The sequence below is a fragment of the Anomalospiza imberbis genome, chromosome 3 (genome assembly GCF_031753505.1).
Source record: "Anomalospiza imberbis isolate Cuckoo-Finch-1a 21T00152 chromosome 3, ASM3175350v1, whole genome shotgun sequence".
In the NCBI taxonomy this organism is placed as follows: Eukaryota; Metazoa; Chordata; class Aves; order Passeriformes; family Viduidae; genus Anomalospiza; species Anomalospiza imberbis.
Window position 1 is genome coordinate 92,517,659 of NC_089683.1, and position 13,804 is coordinate 92,531,462.

Below are 13,804 nucleotides of genomic sequence, written 5' to 3' on the forward strand. Positions count from 1 at the left end.
AAAGTGAATAAGCATATTCCTAGAACTTTAGTTGGCACTGTTCAGGATCCTAAGGTTATACACAGTTTAACTGCAGCTTTTTACACAAGAGCTTGACAAATGACAGGAAAAAAGACCTTTAGCCCCACAGTTAACTAACCAGATAATATACATTGTTAGTCAATAAGGGAGATGGAACAAGTATTTCACAAACAGATTACTTAGAAACTTGACTGACAAGTCCTTCCTGGGACGGCCACCGTAACTGCTGGATTTAATAACTGCTTTGTCATCTTAGCAGTGATGGAAATGGGTTCCCTCTTATGGGCACTGCAGCTACTGTAGAATATAATTTAATCCACCCATGCCAATCTGAACCCTTGTTTCCCCAAACATTAGGGCAGAAACATCTGGCTAGGTATAAAGCAGGTTAACACAAATAAAGCTTGCAAGAAGCAATGCTCAGAGTCACTATTTTGCTATACAAATAGCCATTGATAATGAACTCTATAGAATTAACTTGTAAAATCTGGATGAAGGTGTTTTGAAAACTCATGCCCCAAGTGAGGCTCCTCTATGTTTAATCACCTACATAAATGACCTGCTTTCCAAAAGCATCCACCCCTTATGTTTGCTTCTGAGGGAACTGTCAGCTGCCCAGGAGTGATTAAATCAAAACACCTCCGCTGTGCCTGTGAATTTTAATTTGAAGACCCAGCCTTGAGCATCACATTTCTAGCATATTGGTATAACCATTGGTACAGGCCACTGGATTCTACTCTTCCTGCTGGCATTACTCAGTTTCTGTCATTAAGGAACTCACTTAACTCATGCCCTTTAATGTAAGAATAAGGAAAATCCTTGTTTTATAGTGGGCAAAACTAACGGTGGGGGCACTTCATTAACCACTAACCTAATCTCCAAGCAATTCACACCAGGCTTTCTTTATAATCCAGGGCAGAAATGCGCACTCCAAGGATGGAATTCATCTGATCAAGTACATAGCATTGTAGGAGGAGATAAACCATGTTGCAGACTCCACTGACAAAGCTGATTAGATCTCTGCTGACTCTAAAGGAAGACTGGTGATCACAAGATGTTTGTGTATCAGCTACCAATTCCCAAACATGAATCCTTCCCTTCTTGTCCAGTTGAGGCTGTGGTTTCATGACCAGCATCAGTGGATGCCAGTATATGGTCACACACTTTACCTTGCCCCAATCACATGGTCCTGTGTGTCAGCTGTAGCAATCCTGCTGCCCTAGGTAAATAGGATTAGCTTGCTGAACCGACTGAAAAGCAATGAAGATGAAAAGGAATTTGTTTTTTGGTTGCACTGGCAGGCAAAGCTGATGCCCCTCATGGCATCACATGCCCTAATTGCTAGATCTGAGGCCTGGTTGGGAGCAGGAATATAATTTCTGAAAGGAACTTGCAGTGGCCCCTTTTGGCACCAGCTTTTAGTTAAACCAGCTTAAGTTGAGAATAAAATGGCCTCTGTAGAAGGCAGTCTGGAAAATTAATACATGCAGTTACAAAACATAAACTTAACATGTCTATGTTTACTGCCTTGGGATATGATTTGACAAACATCAAATATAATTGATCCTTGAAAAGAGGCCTTCATGTCTCCATCCTTATGTGAAAGCCATGTGGTGTCTGGGAAAAGCAGCAGTGTCCAACAGGTCTCAGAGTTGGGATTGCAGCACATTCCAACTCAAAGCATCAGTATTTATTGTGCAATAAAGACAACTTCATCCACCTAAATCTGACACAGTAAATATCTAATACATAAATGGTAAAATGATGAGTATGCTGTAGTTCAGCCACCTGAATGACTTTATACACTTTTTATCAGGACAGAAGGCTGCAGCTCTTGCCTGGTGTGTGCCGTGGCAGCAGGAGCAGTGTGTGGGTAGGTGAGCTGGCTGGAAACACCAGCAGTACCTGGGCTGCTGGGGAAGGTGAGCCTGAGGCTGCCCTCCAGATCAGACCTGCTGGTGCCGGGTCAGAGCAGGAACCTGTCGAGGGGTGCTGCACAGGGGCTCCGAGCCTGAGCATGCCCTGCACATGCTGTGCCACCAGGCTCTTTGCCATGCTGCAGGCAGGCCTGCCTCGCACAGCAGAAATGATAGGATGTGCCGTATCCTGCGCTCATGGCTGTTCCAGGAAGGAGCCTGTAAACTCTGCATACACACAGCCAGGGGATGGCTTCCTTTCCAATCTGCCTGGGGATCTTCCTCTTCTGGGACCATGTTCTTACACAGCCTAGCTCAGCTGCTGGGACTGAGGTCTTTGCACAGTGTGCCCTTGATGTCACCAAGCTCTCAGGAGGCAGGGAGACAAACAAGCATAGCTCCATTCCTCAGGGCAAAATGTGCCACCAAAGGGCATTGCTTCTTTGCAACACTACATGGAGGTGCTCTGAGCCTCCCACAACTCAGAGCTGCACTTGTTGAACTAGTTTTGAACTGCCTTTTCCAATGCCAGTACATGCAGGTTTATGAGTTCCTACAGTATTAACTGTTCCTGCAGGGGCTTACCTCAAAGGACCTGAGTGATATTCTTCCAAAAAGAGACCATCTAGAGATCCTCACCAATGAAATCCAGCATCCTACTGTGACAAAGGAAATTTCTGCCCCCAATTAACCAGCTCAGGCACCAGAAAGTACTGTGAGCTCTCTGAAAGGACCTGGTACTGTAAATAGGTGTAGCAGGCACCACAGTGATTAGCACATATCTCTCTCAGTGTCTGTCCTCAGCAATTATCCATTGATTCGATGATAATCATTACCATGACTCCAAGAGAATTGGCTTGTTCTCATGTTCCTTCTAAAGATAATAAAAGGCAGAGCTTAACAGTACGATTTATTAAAAATGCCATAAGAAGGACAGTAATTTATTTCAGTAGTACTTAAAAATGTTATGAACCAATCAGATGCAAAGACATATTTTCATTCCAGAATTCCATATTCACAGAATTTTCCGATCCCTCTTGAGTCATTGTTACTCTTTCCACCAGAGAGCCACACTGTGTGCAAAAGTGAGTAACACCACAAGTTCTCCTGCTTTTTTTCCTTTAATGATTAATATGGTGGTGATTTTTCCACTGGGATCCACTCAAGCACTGACTGAATAAGGCATTAGCTCTAACTAATACCGTATCAGTATTAATTTCACAGCTGATTTGAGCAACTGTTTTGCTTGCCTACTTGTGGATTTTACGAAAATACTATTTGTATCATAAAGAGACAAACTGGTAATCAAAGCAGCCAGGAAATGCTCTTTAGTCCACCAAAAAGGGCATGCCTGTTCATTAGAAACAATTACAGACTGGCCATGCAGTTAATTGTGTCTGAAGTTCTGGAGCATTTATAGGATACTGAATGCCATTGAATCAAGTGAGCAGCTTGAAAGTAAAAATGCAAAATAAAGGAAAGATCAAAACTGGACATAAGAGAGGCATATTTTAAAAATCAGCTGTTTCTTCATTAGGGAGAAAATGTTTCAGAAGGGGGAAAAAAGGGTTTTTAATCTGCTTTGCAAAGTTCAGAGGAAGTTTAGCGGATGACATACTGATCACTTCAACTTGCCTGGAGTTCTGCCACCGATTTCCAAAGAGACCAGATTTCACAGACACAGTATTAAGGTAGAAGAAGAAATCTCTTTGTAGAGCAAGGTGTCCTTCATTTCCCATCTCACTGCCAATTACTGCTATAGTCTTTCTTCACAGGTCACAAACAAAAGCATGTAAGCACACGCTTAACTTGCCTCTGTTCAAAGAAGGCCTTTTAATTAACTGCAAACACATGTCTGCATCCTTTCCTTGATAAAGCTGCTTTCCTAAATCAGTGCCTAACAGTGAATCCAACCTAGAGCTACATGAACAGTCATACTCACTTTTCGTTTGTGTTGTTTTTCATTACAAGGAACAACCTTTTTTATGCAGGTATCTGGACAGTGAGTGCTTCTGTTGGCTTTGGTGATGCCGACTGCATCTAATTTTAAGAAACCTTGTAAGGACAGCTACCAGAGAGAGAGACACTGCCTGCGAGAAACGCAGCCTAAAATGAAGGCTGACAGCCTTGAAGTGGAACAGACAGATGGAGACATGCTTGCCACAGTCCCACAAAGCCCTCATTAAAAGCCGACAGGTCTGATGACTGCACAGAAAGGGGAAGAGTTAGGTGTTAAAAGGAGGCAGTGTGCTCTGTAATATGTGACTGCATCCACGGTTTCTAGGCAGGGTTTCACCTTTTCCAAGTGGAAAGACACAGAGTGATGAAGAGCCCTCCGTGGTGGAGATCTCTCCACTTGCAACCCAGCGCAGAAATTCAAAGGGAAAAAGCAGTGACTTTATTTGCTCAGCAAACATGCCGAGTAATAGCAAAACTCCCAGCCAAAGTCCTGTTCTTCACACAGGGCTCAGCTGGCTCAGAAGAGCCCAGCAGGACTCGGTACAAAACGTTTTGCTGCAGGACAGGTGACAAGCAGCGGCTCTCTGTTCAGACTTGTCACCTGGCTCTGGAGGGGAGGAAGCTGTGTGCCAGACGTCCACAGCTACTTCTCCCCTCGGAACACAGAGAATTTATGGTAAGTAAACAGATTTTAGATGGGTCTTTCCACATCTGTGAACCGGAAGCTGAGCTGAGAAAGAATTCTTTGAGTCATGAACAATGCCTGGAAGCCTAAAAAAAAAAAAAAAAAAACCATCAAAAAATCCAGAGTCCTCCCTACTCTGAAGACAAAGTATTCTCCCTAAAAGCATAAGCAAGAACATTGTGTCTCCTGTAAAACACCATTTATGGTTTCACTAGGTACCTGTATCAGTCACTTTCCCATCAGTCTTAAAACTGATGGTGCTGCCAGATGGACAGCCCTAAGTTTAGGAACTATCCCTGTTCCTCTTGGCTGTTGGTGTATGGTAATACAATAGAAAAGCCTGTAAACAGCAGCGTACAGCCCACTGGTTTACAAGAAAGAGTGTGGGGAAGAGGTAGCAGTGTGAACTCCTGTGTGGTCCAGCTGCCAGTCCATGCCTGGCACATCCAGCAGAGGGACTGGGCTGCCACAGGGGATCATTCATCAAAATCCCTGTGTTTGAAGCCCATGGAGACAACAGTGGCTGGGTCAAAATTGTACGCCCAGCCCTATTCATCAGGGAGCAGTGGAAGGCCTCAGGAACCGTTTTTCTTCCCTGCCCGGGAAGAAACCACGCCCTCCCATTCTCCTGGGGTATATTGTCCATGTCTTGTGGCTTTTGGCCCCAAGTAGAATTAAGCATTCAGCATGGTAAAGCAGGACAAAAGCTACCCCTGGACATGGCTAAGGATCAACAAGATGCCATCCTGTAAGGCGGCTGCAGTACACTGACCAGTGGTGTGGGGCAGATCAGGAGGTCTCATGGTGAAGAGATTTAAAAAGGATCATAAATTGATCTGGACATCATTTGCATACCAAGAAAGGAGTCCAAAAAGCCCTAACTCCTTTCCTTAAATCAGGCAAAGCTCTTGACATGTTTATAATGAAGTTTTATTCATCAGGGTTCTACTGATATTGATAATCTGTTTATTTCTCTCAGGAGGAGATTGAGTACTTTTAATCAAGAAAACTATGATGACACCCCGGTAGCAACCAGCTAAAACCCAATTTCACTAATTCCTGGAGCTGAGCCAATGAGAGAGACCAAACTTGTTGTTCTCCCTTCCTTCCTAGTTAAATTCCATTGGATTAATAGCAATCTCTGTAAAATGATGACCCACTTCACCTGCAGTAATTAAAAGAGGTTTGAGCTGCACCAGTTTCTTTGACCCATATATCCTAAATTTGGGCAATTCTTCCTTGTTAACTAATGGCCTTGTGTGGGAGTGAGGACGACACAACATGGGCATGTTCTGTTTCCATGTAATTGCCCTGCAGCTTCCCGGTTATTTACTTGTTAGTAAGTGACGTCAGGGCATACGGGAAGCCAGGCAGGTGAGCAGAATGTTATAGCAATCTAATTGCTGACTCTCTTTACAATGGCCATTAAAGAATTCTGTATGGGCTGCTACCGCTACATCCAGTGCGTAGCACACCTAGATTTTGACACAAGGATACTCTCACAGAAAACAGGGTTCAGGGTCACAGGTCAGCACAGCAGTGCCTCTGGTGCCCAAGCCAGCTCTGCCATGTGAGGAAGGTTAAGCAAAGGTGAGGGAATTGCACACATGGATAAGAGTGTGGTATCCAGGTGTGGGCTCATGGGGATTCTGCCAAGCACAGGGGAAGCCTGTCCTGAATCGCTGCTCTCAGTTATTCTCCTTGGTAACGCTTTCCTTGTGGACACGTGAGCACCTTCTGTCATTTTACTGCCCAAACGAAGGCAGGAACCTTTGCACGGACCCTGAATCACAAACCCTTTGAAATCTCCAAGTACAGGAACATCATCTTGCATTCTGGCTAGGTCTTCTTTCTCAGGGCACCAGTCCTCCTCCGGCCTCGATGGCTCCACACACAGAGCTACACCTCCAGAGCTGCAGAGCCAGGGCTGCTGTGTCCTCTCCACGCTCTGCCCATGGAACATTCTTTTACACTCTTTCTCTTGCTGCCGCGTTCGTTGGTTCCCTAGAACACAGTGGCCAAAGTACGTGAGAGGTCAGCTCTGCCTTTTTGTAACTTTGGCCGTTTATTTTTTGTTTTAAATGTTGTGGTTACGCTTCTGTGGTTTTTCCGGATGTCTCAAAACACTTGCTTTCCCTGGCCTAACTACAAGCGTAACAAACCAGTGTCCTTTTGGCATTTACATACTTTTCGCTATATTGTTATAGAACAATTATTACAAAATTTATTACTTCGTATTAAAAAATATAGAAATTATTATATATTTATTTTATTAATATGTCATTATATTATACAGCCTTCCAAAACATCAAGCAAAACTTCTTTTCTTCTTCTCTTCCAATTTTTTTAGCCGCCCACCAGTTATTAGTGATCGCGTCCGCACTTATCTTCCTGCCCTCAGCGGCAGAAACAGGAGAAGAATTAAACAGCGACGCCCGCCCCCGCAAAAAGTCACCGCAGAACCGCAAATCCCACCCGAAATCCCCGCTCAGGCCGCGTGACGTCACAGCGCCCCTCCCGCCGGGCCCCGCCCCCGCGGCCCGCAGGGGGAGCCCCGCCCCCGGGCGCGCGCCGGGCCGGGGCCGTGTGAAGCGCACCTTTTGCACGAGTCCCGCTCGCCGCGGGCGGGGCCTGCGGGGGCGGGGCGGGAGGGGAAAGCTGGCGGCGTGAGCCAATGGGGATCCGTCGTTCCCCGGCGCGTCACGCGTGGCCCCGCCCACTCCGCTGTTTCGGGCGCGGGCGGGCGGAACGGGGAGGCCGCGGCTCGCTGGGCGTTACCGGGCGGGGGCGGGGCCCCGCTGTCGCGAGGGCGCGCGGGCCAATGGCGAGCGAGGCCGGGCGCGGAGGCGGGAGGGCACGGCCTGGCGGGCGGGGCGCGCCGGCCAATGGGGCGCGGGCGGGGGCGTGGCCGAGGCGGCGCTCGGGTTCCGTGTGAAAAGAGTGAGGGGGCTCGGGTGCAAAGTTTGCTCGCCCGGCGCCTGCGGAGGGAGCGGCGGCGGCGGCGGCGCGGGGGGAGCGGAGCGGAGCGGCCACCCGAGCGCTCGGGGCTCCGACCGCCCGCCGCGCTCCTCGCGCCCCCGCCGGGGCAGCCGCGATGTGCGGGGGGATGGCGGCGCACGGTCCGGACGGGCCGCGGTGCTGGCAGAACCGGCGGGCGCGGCTGCTGTGCATGCTGGCGCTCACCTTCCTGTTCTTCGTGGTGGAGGTGGCGGTCAGCCGCGTCACGTCGTCGCTGGCCATGCTCTCCGACTCCTTCCACATGCTCTCCGACGTGATGGCCTTGGTCGTGGCGCTGGTGGCCGTGCGCTTCGCCCAGCGCACCCGCGCCACCAAGAAGAACACGTTCGGGTGGGTGCGGGCCGAGGTGATGGGCGCCCTCGTCAACGCCGTGTTCCTCACCGCCCTCTGCTTCACCATCCTGCTGGAGGCCATCGAGCGCTTCACGGAGCCCCACGAGATCCAGCAGCCACTGGTGGTCATCGCTGTGGGGGTGGCGGGGCTCATCATCAACCTGCTGGGGCTCTGCCTCTTCAACCACCACGGCGTCGGGGGCCACGGGCACGCCCACGGCCACGGGCACTCGCACGGCGGCCGGCAGCAGCACGCCCGCGGCGGCCCCAAGCCCGAGCAGCCGCCCGGGGACGGGGAGGCTGCGCTGCACCGCGACGAGACCAGCACCTTGGTGGAGAACTGCAGCAGCTCCAACGGAGTCAGCCAGGAGAAGCTGGGTAAGCCCCGCGGGGAAGCGCCGCTGCCCCATCCACGCGTAGAAAAGCGGGAGGGGTCCTTTTCCCCGAGTAGGGCCGTGGCCGTCCTGGTCCCACCTGGTGCGGGCTCTGTCAGGACTCTGTGAGGACCATCTGTCCCCACTCCTGGAAAAGAGGCGAGAAACTTTCTTAGCAGCTCTTGTGGCACATGGCTGTCGCACCTCTTCCTCACGCCTTTCCTTCGGATGCCCTAAGCTGCATGTTTGTCTTGCAGACAGGTCAGAGTGTAAAAGAGTCTTAGGATAAAACATTTTGCCCTGGGAAAAAATTTGGTTCTGCAAGGGAAGACACACGACAAGCGTTTCTTGCCTGGCGACACGAGCTGTCACAAGACGCTCTCCTAATGCCATCCGAACTGGCTGTGAATCAAATGGAGTGCGGCTCAGTGCCTTGGTCCCGGCAGCTGGATTGCTCCATTGGGTCAGTTATCGGTTACCTGGGAAGCTACTTTCCATCTAAACCAAATATACCAAAGTGTATTACACTGCAATAATGTTGTGTTTCTTCATAGTATCGGTATTAATAGGAAGAAGTCTTGGAAATTGCCAGTCAGAACTGTGGAAGCCAGAATGTGGAGCATGCTGGTGTCAGGGCACATGTGTGGTGTCTTGGGAATAATTTTTGTTTAGCTTTCTAAAGCATGTGCCTTCCCACTGACCTGCACACAGGCATACGTTTAAAATCTTCCCTTCCCAATTGTGGTTAAACTGTTTCATGGGTAGGAATTTCTTGGGTTATTTTTTAGTTGTTCCAGAAGCCTGGATAGTTGATTTTGAAGCGGCTTGGTCGAAGCCAAGTATTGCGTGCTAGCAGAACGAAAGGTGTGTGTGATTGCCACTTCTCTGTTCCTAGGGCATCCTTGTCACCAGAAGGAATGGACTTCAGGCTTTGGAACCAATTTCTCTCCTTTAGTTTCAGGGTGACATCAGCAGACCATTGTTTTAGCTTAAAGGGAGCTTTAATTGATCAGAGTGAACTTTGCCACAGGAACAAGTTTTCCAATACACATTTGAGAAACTTGGTTTCTGTTTCTCCAACTCCATGTTGGCTTTGGAAAGACAGGTTTTTCAGGAGGATAGGAAAGTTCCTCTGAATACACTACACCATCTTCTTGACCATGTAATAAGCTCTTAATGTTGGTTTAGTTCCAGGAAATATATCCTAATAATTAGGTTCAAACAATGTAAAATTCCCTTAACCCTTAGTCTCATACATATCTTGGCTTGGGAATTATTCTTTAATGGTGAAAAGTTGTGCTTTTAGCCAAGTTTTGGACTAGTTAGAGAAAAAGGTTATAGCATGGATTAGAATGCATATTGTTGTGAGCTGACTTGTCTGGAATGTCTCATGGATGTGCTTCTGGCAATAACAAATAATTTGTTGTGGGTGTTTAGGTGGTAATAGGACATAATTTTGGTCACAGTGAAACTTTGAAATAAGTTTGTATTTCCTTCATTGCCCTGACATGATTATGTAATGGATGGAGCTACTCATAGTTTGCCTATATGAAAGTTTCAGGTAAAGGTGATTGGAGGCTTGGGAGAAGATGTAAGATGTAGAGATAACGACAAAGGTGGTCCTGTGCCTTCATTGGAAATCACAGAGTGAGGTAGTCCTGTTTTCCTGACGTGGAAGTGAAAAGTAGGCATAGCCTTAGGAGCTAGTCCTGCACAAGCATTTCTATGGATGCGCTTTATGCAAAATAATCAGTTTATTGTTACATCTCAATAAGCATATTTCAAATGGACGTGTTTTAACCATTTGCCATTAAAAAAAAAAAGCTCAAGAGCTGTCTGGAACTATGTTTCCTGTTGCCCACTCATATAAACAGCTGTACTGACTTTTCAGATCTCCATTATTCCAAGTACTTGGTACAAAGTAGAGCGTTCCTCTTTCCTTGCTCTCATTGTGGACCTTGAGGTCTGAACTCTGTAACCCGAGCTATTTCCCTCTAATGCATTTACTTCTCTGGAAAGTTACAGGTCCCATGTTCCATAACTCCTCGAGGTAGTGTGGAAAATGTAGCTGGAGCTTCAGGGCAGAAGTGTACTGGATGAGGTAATGATCTGGGGCTTGGAACTCAGCCTTGGTAGGAGCCCACTCCCTCTTCAGAGAAGAAAGCACTTGTACGCACTCTGCAGTTGCAGAATCGCAGCCACGAGGGCAGGGCAGCAGAAGCTGCACGTCTTATTAACGTGTTAATGTTTACAAAGCTCTGAACTCAATAACCTCAGAAGCAGTAAGAGCTCCTTGTTTCAGTTTGTCAGGCCAAGGGCCAGTGCCTGTTGCTTTCCTTTACCACTGGAAGTAGCCAAAAAAAAAAACTTTTGAAGAAAACCAGGAGATTAATCATGTACACTTCTCTCCAATTTGAACATTGGAAGATGATTTTTATTCAGAAAGGATTCTTCTTTGTAATGATGTGTGTATACCCATGTAGCTGGTTAACTGTGTTGGAGTGGTAAATATTGCAGACAGTTGTGACAAAGGAGGGAATGAAAATGTTAATTTATTTACAGTCCATGACAAATGACTTTGGACATCAGAAGCTGTATGTCACTCAACAGCTATATGTCACTTGCATAAAAATACAATTTTACTATGTATTTATTTATTCTGAAATATAAATAACAGTAGTTTGCATCCTCAGAGTTTCAGAGTGACTGCTCTGCAGTCAATTCTGCTGGTAAATTCTGCGTTTTAGACCTAAAATTTCATCTGATTGTATCTCATGGTCCTGCTAAATCCATGCACCATCTTGGAAGAACTTCCTTTTCCTTGAATTCAGAAGCCTCTTGAAAAAGCATTGGTAAAGCTGAAAATAAGCTACTACACAGCTGTATCATATAGCTTTTGAGCTTCTAGCTTCACATTTTAATATGAAATAGCAATGCAGTCCTATGGTTAAAGGTGGATTTTAGCAATGTGATCAGTCTATTGGTGTTTCAAAAGAAGGAACAAATGTACCTAACTAAGGCACTTAAACCAGCTTTTTTACATATCCTCTGTAGCTCTGCATTTTGTTTAGGAAACAAGCAGTGAATAGGCAAATGGTTATGCAGCTGGAAAAGGTGAAAGTAATTTTTCAGTAGAGTAATTAAAATGTGGTCGTCTTCATTCTTTGCCACTCTATGTCTTAAATCTCTATGTAGAAATAGTTGCCTTCCAGATTATTTAGATCACTTATTGGGAAAACTGAATTTTCCTCAGCCAGAGAAGGTGTTGCTAAGTGTGTGGGTTGAGTTGCTTTTCGGTTTCATACTCAGTGTGCTATGCTTACTGTTGGGTATGATTTTATAAGGAATTACAGTACCATGTTGTATTATAGCTCATGCCTAATTGTTTTATTGTTTTCTTGTTAGGTGATATGAAAGATGACATGAGTGACGTACAAGTGAATGGGAATGCTGGCCATTATCCTCTGGATGAAGAGGAAGTTGAAGAAGACTCTAGTGCACAACTTAACATGCGTGGAGTTTTTCTGCATGTTTTTGGAGATGCCTTAGGTTCAGTAATTGTGGTAGTGAATGCCTTGCTCTTTTATGGCTTGTGGAATCCATGCCCTGAAGATGGGCCTTGCTTTAATCCATGTGTCAATAATCATTGCGTGGAAAATGCTACTTTATCCCAAGCACTTGGCAGAGCTATCAGGTCAGGGCAAGAGAGCATTACGATGGCTGGTCCTTGCTGGTTGCTATATTTAGATCCTGTCCTCTGTTTGATTATGGTCTGTATACTCCTTTACACAACTTACCCGTTACTTAGGGAGTCAGCCCTCATCCTTCTACAGACTGTTCCCAAACAAATAGATGTCCATTCTTTGAACTCAAAGTTACGTACCCTGGAAGGAGTGGAAGCAATCCATGAATTACACATTTGGCAGCTAGCAGGCAGTAGGATCATTGGCACTGCTCACATCAAGTGTCCTGACCCTTCCACATACATGATGGTGGCCAAACGCATCAAAGAGATCTTTCACGATGAAGGGATTCATGCAACTACCATTCAGCCCGAGTTTGCCAGCGTTGGCTCTGAGTCGGGGAGAGGGAAATGCGAGTTGCCTTGCAGGACTCAGTGTGCTTTGAAGCAGTGTTGCGGAGCAGGAGAAGATAGTACTGCAAAGAAGACAGAAAAATCCTCATCACTTAGTATTTCTTGTTCAGAAGTTGTCATTGAATTTCCGAAAACGAGGAGGACTAAGTCGGAGAGCATCCCTTCAGTGAAGCTGGAGGCGAACACCGATCAAAACGAGCAGTTTGAGTCATCTTTGTAACTCCCTGAAGGGTGCTACCTGAGTTGTGGAGACTTTGTCAACAGCTGTGTTGCAAGAGGAAAAGACAGACGTCTGAGATGCAATTTTGCCAAATAGTGTAATTGCTGAAGTCCTTGTTCTTGTCATATTGCTAAATATAGAATGCTTGTTTTAAAGAATATAATGTCACTGTCATGATACAATGTGTTTGTGTCAGCTTTGTTTGACTGAGACAGACAGAAAGTGCATCCATGCTGTAACACTTCAGAAACCCAGTTTCAACATTTCAGCAGAGACACTTTTTGCTGTGCTTCAAATTAAGATACTTTTTTCCAGTGAAAAGGTATTTGAGGGATAAGCATGTAGGAGCTCAATTTGTGTTACAGATTTCTTGGACCTACTTTTTCCTTTAATATTTGATTTGTAGATACCTTAATATATATATTGTTTATTTAGAAGTCCTAAGAAAACCAAAGTTCATAGAACATTTTTAAAGATATAACTACTAAAAACTGGAAACCACTTTGCAGTTTCACATATTTTTCTTAAAGCTATGTAATGATAATAAAAATTGTGAAGGCTTTTCTAGTGAATTTATTGCACAGCATATTTTAAAGACAACATAATGTGATTGTCAGAAATTGTCCCCTCTTCTTCTGGTAAGGTAGCGAGGTAATTGAAAACAACAGATGTGAAAGGGTTTTTTTTCTGTCAGAATGGCAGTTCAAGCTACTGTATACTGCTCTGTGATCAAGACATGAGACTGGTCGATAAAGTAACACAGACTTCTACGTTTTATGGATTTTCTGCTGTTTTCCCTTAATTCCAAGTCGTGTCTGCTCATGAAAGTCTGTGAGGTTTAAAGAAGCCTTGACTCAACAATGCTATGAATAAATACTTAGCTGATGCTGAGTTTACTAAGATAAAATAATTAGTTTTGTCAGTAAGTGCTCTGGTGGGGAAGTTCTGCAAACACTGACAGTATAACTCCTGCTTTCAACCACAGACAGCAGCTCCCCAAAAATAACAGTGCATTCTGCGTCTAGCTAAGTGTGTCTGTAAACACTTGCAGTGACTTCAGTCCTGGTCCCCCACCATGTCCTCAGGAGCCCTCCACTGACTTTTGAGGAAGTGGTGCAGGGATCACTTATTTCACACTTAGAGATGTTTATGTATCACATAATTTCACTTACTCAGTATTGGA

The 13,804-nt window shown here is 45.8% G+C and overlaps 1 protein-coding gene across 1 annotated transcript; it reads left to right on the forward strand.

Moving 5' to 3' along the window:
• The first annotated feature begins 7,553 nt into the window (after positions 1 to 7,553).
• On the forward strand, positions 7,554 to 13,402 carry SLC30A1 (solute carrier family 30 member 1). The gene is made up of 2 exons (XM_068185759.1): positions 7,554 to 8,309; positions 11,711 to 13,402. Exons 1-2 carry the CDS (start codon positions 7,676 to 7,678, stop codon positions 12,619 to 12,621), a joined length of 1,545 nt encoding a protein of 514 aa, XP_068041860.1. The 5' UTR covers positions 7,554 to 7,675; the 3' UTR covers positions 12,622 to 13,402.
• Positions 13,403 to 13,804: the final 402 nt, after the last annotated feature.

Coding starts and splice junctions, on each gene's coding strand:
- SLC30A1 (XM_068185759.1), top strand. CDS start 7,676: ATGTGCGGGGGGATGGCGGCGCACGGTCCGGACGGGCCGCGGTGCTGG. Junction 8,310..11,710: donor AGTCAGCCAGGAGAAGCTGG/GTAAGCCCCGCG, acceptor TTTTCTTGTTAG/GTGATATGAAAGATGACATG.